The sequence below is a fragment of the Bos indicus x Bos taurus genome, chromosome 4 (genome assembly GCF_003369695.1).
Source record: "Bos indicus x Bos taurus breed Angus x Brahman F1 hybrid chromosome 4, Bos_hybrid_MaternalHap_v2.0, whole genome shotgun sequence".
Lineage (NCBI taxonomy): Eukaryota > Metazoa > Chordata > Mammalia > Artiodactyla > Bovidae > Bos > Bos indicus x Bos taurus.
In genome coordinates this window covers 76,085,560-76,098,995 of record NC_040079.1, presented here as the reverse complement: position 1 = coordinate 76,098,995, position 13,436 = coordinate 76,085,560, and the positions used below count along the sequence as shown (strand labels likewise).

Sequence of the window (13,436 nt, the reverse complement as noted above, 5' to 3'; positions counted from 1 at the left end):
GATTTAAAGTACTGCCATACTCTATTCTTGAAATATTTCAACAAATTTCTCAAAATTTAACAAGACAACCTAGCCATCAGTTTCTGTCTTTTTAATAAACTAACTATAGTTAACATAACATTATGGCTCAAAAGTCATATTGTAGGATATAGTTAACACATCATTATGGCTAGAAAATCATGCCATTTCATACAATACTTACTACAACATTGTACTCCCATATCATCCTCCAAAAATCTATTACCGTATTTGCTAAAGGTCCTTGGGTTGCCACATATGCTTTTGGCCCATAAACACCCTAAAAAAGTTAAAAGCATACAAATTATGATTACCAAAAATATTTTCTACCTAAATTTTAAGTTTTCAAATGTTATTAGCATTAATGCTGTTTTCAGCTAAACAATTTCCAAATAATTTTTCTTTAATAACGTATAAAAGCATGACAAAATATATTTCACTTCAGCTTCTGGTGAAACATGGTTCATAGAATTCAAAAGTAAACCTCCTTATGCTATTTTAAAAATTATTAGTTACCTAGGAATTGAAAGCCCTAGTCAACAAAACTAACTAGCAGAAACTTAAAAGCATGCATCAATTCTAAAAAATAAGACTAGAACTAGCTAATAGTTCTTTCTTAGCTAGATTCTTCCATAGCTGTCTTTGGTTTAAGCACCTACTAAATATACTTTTAATAGTAAACCCAAGAATATATCAAACAAACTAGCAGACTAAAATGTTAAACCAGTACATTCAGTGAGCCAGTGTTATTAGGTGCAATTAAAAACTAGAACTTTTAACAAATGTCCTTATAAAAGAACATAAGCCTCAATTATATCTGAAAGAATGAACTATGTATTAGTTTTTTTTTTCCATATTTATTTGTTTATGTGGTTATGCCAGGTCTTAGTTGCAACACTCAAGATCTTTGTTACTGCATGTGGGAGCTTTCTGTTTGTTTTTTAGTTGCAGTATGTAGGATCTAGTTCCCTGACCAGGGAATGAACCCCTGCATTAGGAGTGGGAAGTCTTAGCCACTGGACCACCAGGGAAGTCCCTATGTATTAGTTTTTGTTTAACTATTAGTTTTGGGCTCTGCCATATTTGTAATAAAATTGACTTTTCAGGAAAAGCTTTTATTTAGAACCATAATTCTTCAATGTTGACATTAATTCTACCATATAACTCTTACCACCTTAATATTTTTCTCAACAAAATACTGTAAAATAGATTCAAAAGCACAGAGTAACAGAACAAAATAGTCTTATTTACTCAAGTAGCAGTCTGAATCTCTCTACTGATAAATACCCTATATGGTTCATTAACAGAAATGACTAAGTACATTTGTGTACATAACAAACGAGACAATTTAGCAATCAGTAAAGGCTTCCCAGGTGGCTTGGTGGTAAAGAACCTGCCTGCCAATGCAGGAGATGTGGATTCGATCCCTGGGTCTGGAAGATCCCCTGGAGAAGGAAACGGCAACCCACTCCAATATTCTTGCCTGGGGAAATCTCACGAACAGAAGAACCTGGCAGGCTACACAGTCCATGGGGGTCAACAAAAGTTGGACATGACTTAGCAACTAATCAGCAACAAAGGTGTTTATAATAAGCCTTCAATACAAAAGAAGAAACACACAAACAAAAAAACTTTATCTCCACTATCATAAAATTAAGCAAAAATCTTTAATAAGGATGCTAGACAGAAAACATAAAAATACGTCATGGCTGTGACTTTACTTCTTTCACCGTTGGCATCACATTAGGCAATTTAAAATTTTTTAATAAAACTAGTATTGTAGGAAGTCATTAAATATGGCAGAGAAACACCATTTAAAATTAATACATACCTTAATAAAATTTGCATTGATATAGTCTGAATCTTGAGAAGGAGTCTTTAAAGTCAACTTAACTCGGCTATGATCAACTACAGGGAAAAAAAGGGATTTTTAAAATAACGTCCTATAAGCAGACAAGTTTTTTTCCCTAATGAACCATAAATAAGATTAAATAACTAAAATTATTTACTTAAAATGAATGAAAACTGACTTTTAAGTATAAGCAGGGTAATTTCTAACATCATATTGATAGGAAGTGGGTCTCATTGTAAAGCTGTGTTTCAAAGTAGGAATCAGAATATTCAGGACCTCTTTTAAAAATATAAAGTCCTGAGCATCATCTTAGATTTACTATACAAGAGTTTAGGATTTACATGTCTACAGTTTTTAATAAGCACTAAAACTTAATACATTAGTTTGTCAAAATTCTTTTAAGGAACTCTAACTTTCATATTTTATAAGAAATTATGAAAATTAAGTTTAAAAAATTAGGTAAAAGTGACAAATAAATTAGATGACGTATGAAAAGTGCTGAATACTTCACTTGACAAATAATATTTATTATTGGGTAGTGTTCACTCAGCTAATTTGGTGTCAGCTGGTACCTCCACCATTAAATTACTATCTTTTCTTTTGTACTTAGTAAGTATCTGGGGCTAGACTTTGAGCCTATGAAATCCTACTAAAGTAGTAGGATCACCTAATTTCATGGTCCTAATTAATAGATGCTTACTCCTTGGAAGGAAAGTTATGACCAACCTAGATAGCATATTGAAAGCAGAGACATTACTTTGCCAACAAAGGTCCGTCTAGTCAAGGCTATGGTTTTTCCTGTGGTCACGTATGGATGTGAGAGTTGGACTGTGAAGAAAGCTGAGCGCCGAAGAATTGATGCTTTTGAACTGTGGTGCTGGAAAAGACTCTTGAGAGTTCCTTGGACTGCAAGGAGATCCAACCAGTCCATTCCAAAGGAGACCAGTCCTAGGTGTTCTTTGGAAGGACTGATGCTGAAGCTGAAACTCCAGTACTTTGGCCACCTCATGTGAAGAGTTGACTCATTGGAAAAGACTCTGATGCTGGGAGGGATTGGGGGCGGAAGGAGAAGGGGACGACAGAGGATGAGATGGCTGGATGGCATCACCGACTCAATGGACTTGAGTTTGAGTGAACTCCGGAAGTTGGTGATGGACAGGGAGGCCTGGCGGGCTGCAATTCATGGGGTTGCAAAGAGTCAGACACGACTGAGCGACTGAACTGAACTGAACTAAACTGAATAACATGTAACATGCCACAATCATTTCAGTTGTTTCTAATCCAGGGACAATTATTAAAGGCAATTAAAATACAAAAAGACATACAGAAATGGTAACAAATACAAATAAACTTAAACTTTTTGTTTTTTGGCCTCGCTGCATGGCATGCAGGATCTTAATTCCTCAACTAGGAATTGAACCTGTGACCCTGCAGTGAAAGTGTGGAGTCCTAACCACTGGAATGTCAAAAAAGTCCCCTAGCAAACATTTTAAGAAGAATAATTAATTTATTAGTCAACAAACTGAATTTATACATTAATATAAAGGTCCAGTTCTGCTAATTTTATTTATTTATTTTTGGTGAAATCTTCTTTGGAAATATGTAGGAAGAGATATATAAGAAAGACATACTAGTTTCCAATTAAAATTATTTATCCCCTTCCCATGTTTCCAGGAAAGAGAATACATACATGTGTATCAATGCTTTGTTTCTTGTTTCATTACATCCTACATGTCTTTTTTAAAAAGCCATTTTAGATCAGAAATGTACATATAAAAAATGCTATGCTTTGGGTAAATGATAATAGAACAATTCTGAAGTTAGTACAATGGCAGTTAAATAACCATATGATGCTTCTTCTTACCATGTTGATACCATGTTGAACCAATAATGATAGGTTCCAATTAATACAAAGTATCTCAAAGACAAAGACTTTGTACAATAGTTGGCTGACCATTGAATCCTTAGTAAATGTTTCTGGGGACTGTGAATCCAGATGAGAACAGTGGCTCCCAAATGATAGCCAATACTGGTGCCAAGCTGCTTGCTACATACAAGTTGGGAAATTTTTTTAAAAAATTCTCTGGAAAATTTTATGTGTATATAAAAATAAAACAGTATAATGAACTTCATCTATCTACTACCCATCTTCAACATTTTGCCACTCTCATTTCATCTATTGCTGATCATACAGCAATGAGGGGCTGGGGAAAATAACTTAGAAAGCAAGATTTCTGAGTCCCATATTCTGCAGTAAGTCTGATTCAGTCAGTTCAAGATGGGGCACAGAAATGTGATTTTTTTTTTTTTTTAATGAAATAACGCCATTAGAAACAACATGATGGACCTAGAGACTATCATACCAAGTGAAGTCAGAAAGAGAAAAATACTGTAGGACATCACTTATATTTGGAATATAAAACAGGACACAAATGAACATATCTATGATACAGAAACAGATTGACAGACATAGAAAACAGACTTCTGGTTGCCAAGGGGGAGAGTGGAAGGGGAAAGAAGGATTGGGAATTTGAGATCAGCAGATGCAGACTATTATATATAGGATGGATAAACAATAAGGACCTACTATATAGCACAGGAAACTATTCAATATCCTGTGATAAGCCATAATGAAAAGGATTATGAAAATGTATATGTATTACTAAATTACTCTATTGTACAGCAAAAACTAACACAACATTGTAAATCAACTATACTTGAATAAGAATTTTTTAATGGCTTTTTTTTTAAACACTCTAAGGCACAGGCAAATTTTCTAGTCACTACTAGATTGAGAATATAAAAATCAATATTATGCTGTGTATAACATAGTATGTGTATTTTAATACTCTTTATCAGTGGTTCTATTAAGCATAAACATGAAGAGAAATAACTTAAAGAATATGAAAGAAATTATTGTTTTCATTTCATGGTTTTGCTGCCTGCTTCTGCAGTCTCCCAGGAGCCATTTCCAAATAGATAAAACCAGTATTCGCTACACAGGAGGCTCTTTAAAGTAGTAGCTTTTTTCTTCTTCAACAAACATCTATTCCAACGACAAATAAACACACACACATCAAACAATATATAAATATATTGTTGCCTCCAAGAAAACACACACCTATTGATAAATCCTAGGTGTGAAAAATAAAAGAATCTTCATAATAACATTGGAATAGGCAGAATACCCTGATCCATCACTTCTAAAGGCTAGCCAGCTCAGTTTTAGCCCTTTCAACAAACAAAAGCAACAGGTCATCCTTGACACAGGAGTATCCAGAAATTTCTTAATTATAGGCCTGGTCTCAGTGGTCTAGCATAAAATAAACCAAATCTCCCAGATAGCCTGAGAAAAACCTAAGTGATCTTTGAATAGTGATGAAATTACTTTTAATGGATCAAACGCAATAATGTCTGCTCTTGCCACTTCAAGTCAACATTATACTAGAGGTTTTAGCCAGTGAAATAAGTCAAAACAGACACTCAGATTGGAAAGAAAGGAGTAAAACTATCATTATTTGTAAATGACATGATTCTGATATGTAAAAAATCCTAACATTTCCACAGAAAAATTACTAAGATAAATGAGTCCAGGAAGGTCGTGGTCGTTTAGTCACTAAGTCATGTCTGACTCTTGTGACCCCAGGGACTGTGGCCTGGAAGGCTTCTCTCTCCGAAGGTCAGTGGATTAAAAAAAATATATATATATATCGATGTGCAAATATGAACTATATTTCTATATACTAGTAACAAAAATCTTGAAAATAAAATTAAAATAATTCCATTCACAACAGCATAAAAACTTTTTACAAGAAGAAATACAAGATTTGTACACTGAAAACCATAAAACACTGCTGAGAGAAATTAAAGATTTAAATAAACAGAGTTGTCTTATATATATGGTTCCCTGGTGGCTTAGATGGTCAAGAATCCACCTACAGTGCAGGAGACCTGGGTTCGATCCCTGGGTTGGGAAGATCCCTTGGAGAAGGGCATGGCAACCCACTCTAGTATTCTTGCCTGGAGAATCCCCATGGACAGAGGAGCCTGATGGGGTTGCAAAGAGTCGGATACGACTGAGCGACTAAGCACAGCACATACACAGACATAAACACTTTCTTTATCCATTCATCTGTTGATGAACACTTAGATTCAAAGAGTCAATATGGTTTAAAATTGCAATTATCCTTAAACTGATCCATAGATTCAACACAATCCTTATTAAAATTCCAGTAGGAATTTTTGCAGAAATTGACAAGCTTATCTCAGAATTTATATGGAAATGCAAAGGACTGAGAATAACCAAACCAATTTTTTAGGAGAACACTTCTTGCCTTTAAAACTTACTATAAAGCTACAACGATCAAGATACTGTGATCTGGTGTCAATGAAATAGAATTAAGGGTTCAGAAATAAACTCTTACATTTACAGTCAAATTATTTCCAACAGAAGAGCTAAGGCAATTCAGAGGAGAAAGGATAATTTTCAACAAATGGTGCTGGAACAATGCCACGTGCTGAAAGATTATTTTAGATCCTTACCTGACACCATATTAAAAATTAACTCAAAATAGACTATACACTTAAATGCAACAGCTAAGACTATAATATTTACAGGAATGAAATGAAAAATCACAGAAGAAAATCTTTGTCATTCTGGATTAGGCAAAGAGTTCTTGGACTGAACATGAAAAGCATGACCCATAAAACGGATAAACTGGACTTCATGAAAATTAAAAGTGTGCATTAAGACACCACTAAGAAAATGAAAAGACAAACCATAAACTGGAGAGGGGGCGGGGGCCGGGTGGGGGGGAGAGGTGCAAATCATAATATCTGAAAAAAGACTTGTATCTGGGGTATATAGAAAACTTTTATAACTAAATAGGATAAAAAATCAATTAAAAAAATACTGCGAACGCTTTGAAGAGACTGTTCACACCTTCTTTATCCATTAATCTGCTGATGGACACTTAGGTTGCTTGGCAACTGTGAATAATGCTGATATGAATACTGGGATGCATGTATCTCTTTAAATTAGTGTTTTTGTTTTTTTGTGTATATACAGCCAGGAGCAAAACTGTTGGATCATATGATAGTTCTATTTTTTTTTGTTTCTTGAGAAAACTCCATACTGTTTTCCACAGTGGCTGAATGAATTGACATTCCCATCAACAGTATAAAGAGTCCCCATCTTAAAAACGGGTCAACTTTATGATACGTAAATTATACCACAATAAGGCTGTTTAAAAAAACAAAAAAATAAACTGCAAGCACTGGTCATGCTAAATACTCGAAATTGTCCATTTGCACTATTCTTATGACAGAAGGAAAATATGTATCTCTAAAAACTATTACTATTAATTTAACTTTCCAAATTAAAATGATTAGAAATTTATTGGAAACTGACCTATCAAACCTTAAATAATTTAAAGTAAAAAGGTACTGCTACTCTGCCTATAGCACAATGTTTAAGAGCTCAGACGCTAGGGCAAGGTTCCTCAACCTCAGCGCTAATTTTTATTTGACCTTGGCTAATTCTCTGTTGTGAGGAGGCTGTGGCCTCCAGATTGTAGGATGCTGTAGCTTCCCTGTCCTCTACCCACTAGATGCCAGTAGCAGCCTGCTCACTCCACATCCTAGTTGTAATAACCAAACAACCAAACCACGTCTAGCATTGCTAAATGTCTGTCCCTTTAGGAGCAAAATCACTGTGGCTGAAAACCAATGCTTTGGATACAAACTGCCCGGGTTTAAATTCTCACCACACTATTAGCTGTGTGGCAAGCTATTTAAGTTGGTGATGGACAGGGAGGCCTGACGTGCTGCAGTCCACGTGGTCTCAGAGTCGGACACAACTAAGCGACTGAACTGAACTGAACTGAACTGAAGCTGTTTAACCTTTGTCTCAATTTTTTATCTGCAAAATGGCATACAATAGTACCTCCCTCAGTTTTGTTTTGATGATTATGGTAAATAATTCATTTCCTAAAGAAACTGGCAAACAATACAAAGCAAGGCTTTTATTTTTCAGAGGACCAGTGGAACAGCACTGAACTTCCCCATCTATCTCTAGTTAAAATTAATAAAGCTTCCTCCTATTCTCAGTTTTCTCTCTGTAACTCCTGCTACATTATTATCAATAGCACTAACCACTCTGAGAGACCACACATGTTATTTGACTTGTTCATTGCCTTGCCTACACTATAAGCTCTACAAGGGCAGGGTATTTGGTCAGGTTGTTTTCTGCAGCACATAGTATATGTTCAAAGCTTCTTGTAAAACGAATGAATGAAACAACATATGAAAACAGAAACCTGAAGCTGTTTGAGATTCATTTCCTCAGATGGTAAAAAAACAAGGTGGAAACACTGTTTCTTTAAGAGTGTGCACATTAATTCCCTCTCTTCATTCCAAAGCAAAAACCACAACCCAGTTGTGGATGTGACTAGTGACAGAAGCAAGGTCCGATGCTGTAAAGAGCAATATTGCATAGGAACCTGGAATGTTACGTCCACAAATCAATGCAAATTGGACATGGTCACAGTAGATGGCAGGAATGAATGTCACCATTTTAGGAATCAGAAAACTAAAATGAACTGCAATGGGTGAATATAACTCAGATGACCATTACATCTACTACTGTGGGCAGGAATCCCTTAGAAGAAATGGAGTAGCCTTCATAGTCAACAAGAGTCGGAAATGCAGTACTCGGATGCAATCTCAAAAACGACAGAATGATCTCTGTTCATTTCCAAGGCAAACCATTCAATATCATGGTAATTCAAGTCTATGCCCTGACCAGTAATGCTGAAGAAGCTGAAGTTGAATGGTTCTATGAAGACCTACAAGACCTTCTAGAACTTACATCCAAAAAAGATGTCCTTTTCATTATAGGGGACTGGAATGCAAAAGTAGGAACTCAAGAAACACCTGGAGTAACAGGCAAATTTGGCACTGGAGTACAGAATGAAGCGGGGCAAAGGCTAATAGAGTTTTGCCAAGAGAATGCATTGCTTATAGCAAACTCCCTCTTCCAACAACACAAGAGAAGACTCTACACATGGACATCATCAGATGGCCAACACTGAAATCAGACTGATTACATTTTTTGCAGCCAAAGATGGAGAAGCTCTACACAGTCAGCAAAAACAAGACCAGGAGCTGACTGGCTCAGATCAGGAACTCCTCATTGCCAAATTTAGACTTAAATTGAAGAAAGTAGGGAAAACCACTAGACCATTCAGGTATGACCTAAATCAAATCCCTTACGATTATACAGTGGAAGTGAAAAATAGATTTAAGGGACTAGATCTGATAGACAGAGTGCCTGATGAACTATGGATGGAGGTTCATGACATTGTACAGGAGACAGGGATCAAGACCATCCCTAAGAAAAAGAAATGCAAAAAAGGAAAACGTGTGTCTGAGGAGGCCTTACAAATAGCTGTGAAAAGAAGAGAAGCCAAAAGCAAAGAAGAAAAGGAAAGCTACCCATTTGAATGCAGAGTTCCAAAGAACAGCAAGGAGAGATAAGAAAGCCTTCCTCAGTGATCGACGCAAAGAAACCGAGGAAAACAACAGAATGGGAAAGACTAGAGATCTCTTCAAGAAAATTAGAGATACCAAGGGAATATTTCAGGCAAAGATGGGCTCAATAAAGGACAGAAATGGTATGGACCCAACAGAAGCAGAAGATATTAAGAAGACGTGGGAAGAATACACAGAGGAACTATACAAAAAAGATCTTCACAACACAAAATCACGATGGTGTGATCACTCACCTAGAGCCAGACATCCTAGAATGTGAAGTCAAGTGGGCCTTAGGAAGCATCACTACGAACAAAGTTAGTGGAGGTGATGGAATTCCATTTGAGCTATTTCAGCTATATATGCAGAGTACATCATGAGAAATGCTGGGCTGGATGAAGCACAAGCTGGAATCATGATTGCTGGGAGAAATATCAATAACCTCAGATATGCACATGGAGAAGGAAATGGCAACCCATTCCAGTATTCTTGCCTGGAGAATCCCAGGGACAGAGGAGCCTGGTGGGCTGCCATCTATGGGATCACACAGAGTCAGACATGACTGAAGCGACTGAGCAGCAGCAGCAGCAGCAGCAGATATGCAGATGACACCACCCTTATCACAGAAAGTGAAGAAGAACTAAAGAGCCTATTGATGAAAGTGAAAGAGGTGAGTGAAAACATCAGCTTTAAACTCAACATTCAGAAAACTAAGATTATGGCATCCGGTCCCATCACTTCATGGCAAACAAATGGGGAAACAGTGGAAACAGTGTCAGACTTTATTTTTCTGGGCTCCAAAATCACTGCCAATGGTGACTGCAGCCATGAAATTAAAAGATGCATGCTCCTTAGAAGGAATGTTATGACCAACCTAGACAGCATATTAAAAGGCAGAGACATTACTTTGCCAACAGAGGTCTGTCTAGTCAAGGCTATGGTTTTCCAATAGTCATGTATGGATGTGAGAGTTGGACTATAAAGAAAGTTGAGGACTGAAGAACTGATGCTTTTGAACTGTGGTGTTGGAGAAGACTCTTGAGAGTCCCTTGGACTGCAAGGAGATCCAACCAGTCCATCCTAAAGGAGATCAGTCCTGAGTGTTCATTGGAAGAACTAATATTGAAGCTGAAACTCCAATACTTTGGCCACCTGATGTGAAGAGCTGACTGATTTGAAAAGACCCTGATAGTGGGAAAGATTGAAGGAAGGAGGAGGAGACAGACACAGAGGATGAGACGGTTGGATGGCATCACTGACTCGATGGACATGAGCTTGGGTCAACTCCAAGAACTGGTGTTGGACAGGGAGGCCTGGCGTGCTGTGGTCCATGGGGTTGCAAAGAGTTGGACACGACTGAACTGAACTGAACATTAATTCCAGAGCATAATAAGAGTACCTCAAAATTATATTGCTTAATTTAAAAGAACTGTTCAGAAACCCATACTATTCACTACTCTGAAGTGGTTTGGTAAGAAAAGTGAATTTATTTTCCAAAACCTTAATGAGTGGTTACTATGTGCTAGGGACAACTGTAAGCATTGTACATGCACAAAATAATCTTTTAAGGTAATTATTATTTTAATCTCCATTTTGAAGATGAAGAAACCAAAGCACAGAAAGGATACATCCAAAATTACATAGATAACAGTTGACAGAGGCAGGATTTGAACTTCCAGTCAGAGCTCTTTATTATGCTCTGTTGCCACTTTATAACTGTGCTGCTACCAGCCACCCACAGATCCCATATCTGAAAGTAAAGCTGAATAACAACAGAAAGATGAAGGATTAAATTTATGCAAAGAGGACAGTAAGAAAGAAGGAAGAAGACAAGTGCGGGATGAGGCAATTTGAAAAAGGGTTATTATAGAAGAAGGAAATTTAAAAAATAGTGACTGGTCAACAACATCAAAACAGTTAACAGAAAAGAATAAGCACTAATTAACAACAACAACAATAGTAATAAAAGACTACCGAATATGATAATTAAAGTCACTGGAAAATTTATCAAGGACATTTTAGAGAGAATAAACTTTAGGAATGAATGAAATTTTGTCAATTATACTTCAATAAAGCTAGAAAAAAAAGGATGAAAGGAGAGTTGAGAGAATCGTATCCTGGAATGTACAGATTTCTAGATAAGAAGGAAAAGAGAAAGACTATTGGCAGCTTTAAAAGACAGCAGGTATGATATAAATTTTTAACTTTTACAGTTAAAGGCATTCTGATAGAAAACTATACTGTTTAAGAATATAATTATATTATCATTATTAGAATATAATGCTATCAGTCTTAGGCATGCCCTCAGAGATACATACCATGCTCTTAGACTAGTAAGAACAGCAGACACACAAGCATGAATCATGGTTCATTTTTTTTTTCATGGTTCATTTTTAATGCTCAATTAATCAATTATAGTTCTTATGAATAGAAAATAGATGAGTTAATATTTTTAGCATTTTATAAAATGTATTATACTTATTGAATTATGTCTGTATTATTTTATTTTTTATAAAAAATTTCTCTGAACAGGGAGTCCACAAAAGATATTTTTACTTGGATTTTTCAGATTTGAAAGTGGGGCAGTATCAGAGTAATTATGACACTTAAAGGGAAAAAAATGAACAGTAAAATAACAACAACAAAATCTACTATCATAAGGAAAGGCAAGCACAACCACAAATTATTATCTTGTAGTGTAACTTGAAAGAAAAGCTCATCATTATTTTCTTAACAAATGAACTCATTAGGAAGAAGAAAGCTAGTTTAAGGTATAAAACTATTAATTAGCATATCCATTTGTTCCTTTAATGGCATTTTAAACTTACATGGCAGTATGTCCTTATATCTGTTCTTTTTAACATTTTCTTCTTTTTCTCCAGTGGCTGTGGGATAAATCTTTTCTGTTCTATATTTGGTTGACAATCTTCTTAGTCGCTTAAAATCAAAAGAAAAGAAGATTCAAATTCAGAAAAAATCAGTATTTCAAAATGTTAATGAAAATTTGAATGATAATAAGCTCTTCATTGAATTTTGCTAACCCCAATTTCTCACAACTCATTTTCTTATTTTTCTAAATTCACAGTATCTCCCTAACCCTTTGTAATTAAACCCTTAATAATTAACCCTAATTTTTTTTTCTTAGCATAAGAGCAAACATACGATTAATATTCCAAGTAGCAATTTTAAAAGGAGGGCAGTAGAATAAAAGTGGTAAAGAATCCCCCTGACAATGCAGGACTCAAGAGACTGGGTTTGATCTCTGGGTGAGGAAGATCCCCTGGAGTAGGAAATGGAAACCCGGTCCAGTATTCCTGCCTGGAAAGTTCCATGGACAGAGAAGCCTGGCGGGTTACAGTCCATGGAGTCACAAACAGTTGCACATGACTGAGCAACTGAGCACAACACGGCACCAGATATAAATAATTTTATTTAAAGAAACCATTAATAAGCTGAGTCAGAATATTTAACTCAGCATCCGAAAAACAAACTTTACAATCACACCTAAAAGATTATATAGAAGTTGTTATTTCTTCTCTCAATAAACCTTGAGCACCCATGATGTGCCAGGCTCCTTCCAAGGCATAAGCTAATAATTACTTATAAGACACTGCAAAACAAAGTTCTTTGATACTCAATTGGAAATGTTCAACAAAGACCAATTCTGCTTATTCAGTGTATTACAGAAGTGGCTTGTGAGTTGGTGAGAAATTCTTACCACATACGGCAGTAGGGATGTTCTTGGGCTGGAATATTTCTGCATGTCAGGAATACACTTCCTGCTTTCAGAAGCACTGAAAGTCAGCATTGTGAATTGTTTAAATTCACTACTCAACCACATTGCTGAAATCTAATTTCAAAGGAACCTACTTTCTTCCAGGCTTAAAAACATATCGAAGGCATTCTGGTTTTACTATTGAACAAAAGTATTAAATACAAATGAAAAAGATGCCTGGTAACATTTAATTTTTTCACCATTTTATTTTTGTTCCTTGTGATACTGATAATTAAGCAACTAAGAATAGTATGTCTATAT

The 13,436-nt window shown here is 35.8% G+C and overlaps 1 protein-coding gene across 1 annotated transcript in view; it reads right to left on the bottom strand.

Annotated features, from left to right (window-relative positions):
* Window positions 1–13,436, bottom strand: part of PTPN12 (protein tyrosine phosphatase, non-receptor type 12) — a 91,567-nt gene that overhangs the window by 38,583 nt on the left and 39,548 nt on the right. Inside the window, exons 2-4 of the mRNA XM_027539765.1 lie at window positions 12,229–12,337; window positions 1,850–1,926; window positions 203–298 (exon numbers count right to left, since the gene is read on the bottom strand). Of these exons, the coding sequence (XP_027395566.1) occupies window positions 203–298; window positions 1,850–1,926; window positions 12,229–12,337 (282 nt within the window). The remainder of the gene's footprint in view (window positions 1–202; window positions 299–1,849; window positions 1,927–12,228; window positions 12,338–13,436) is intronic.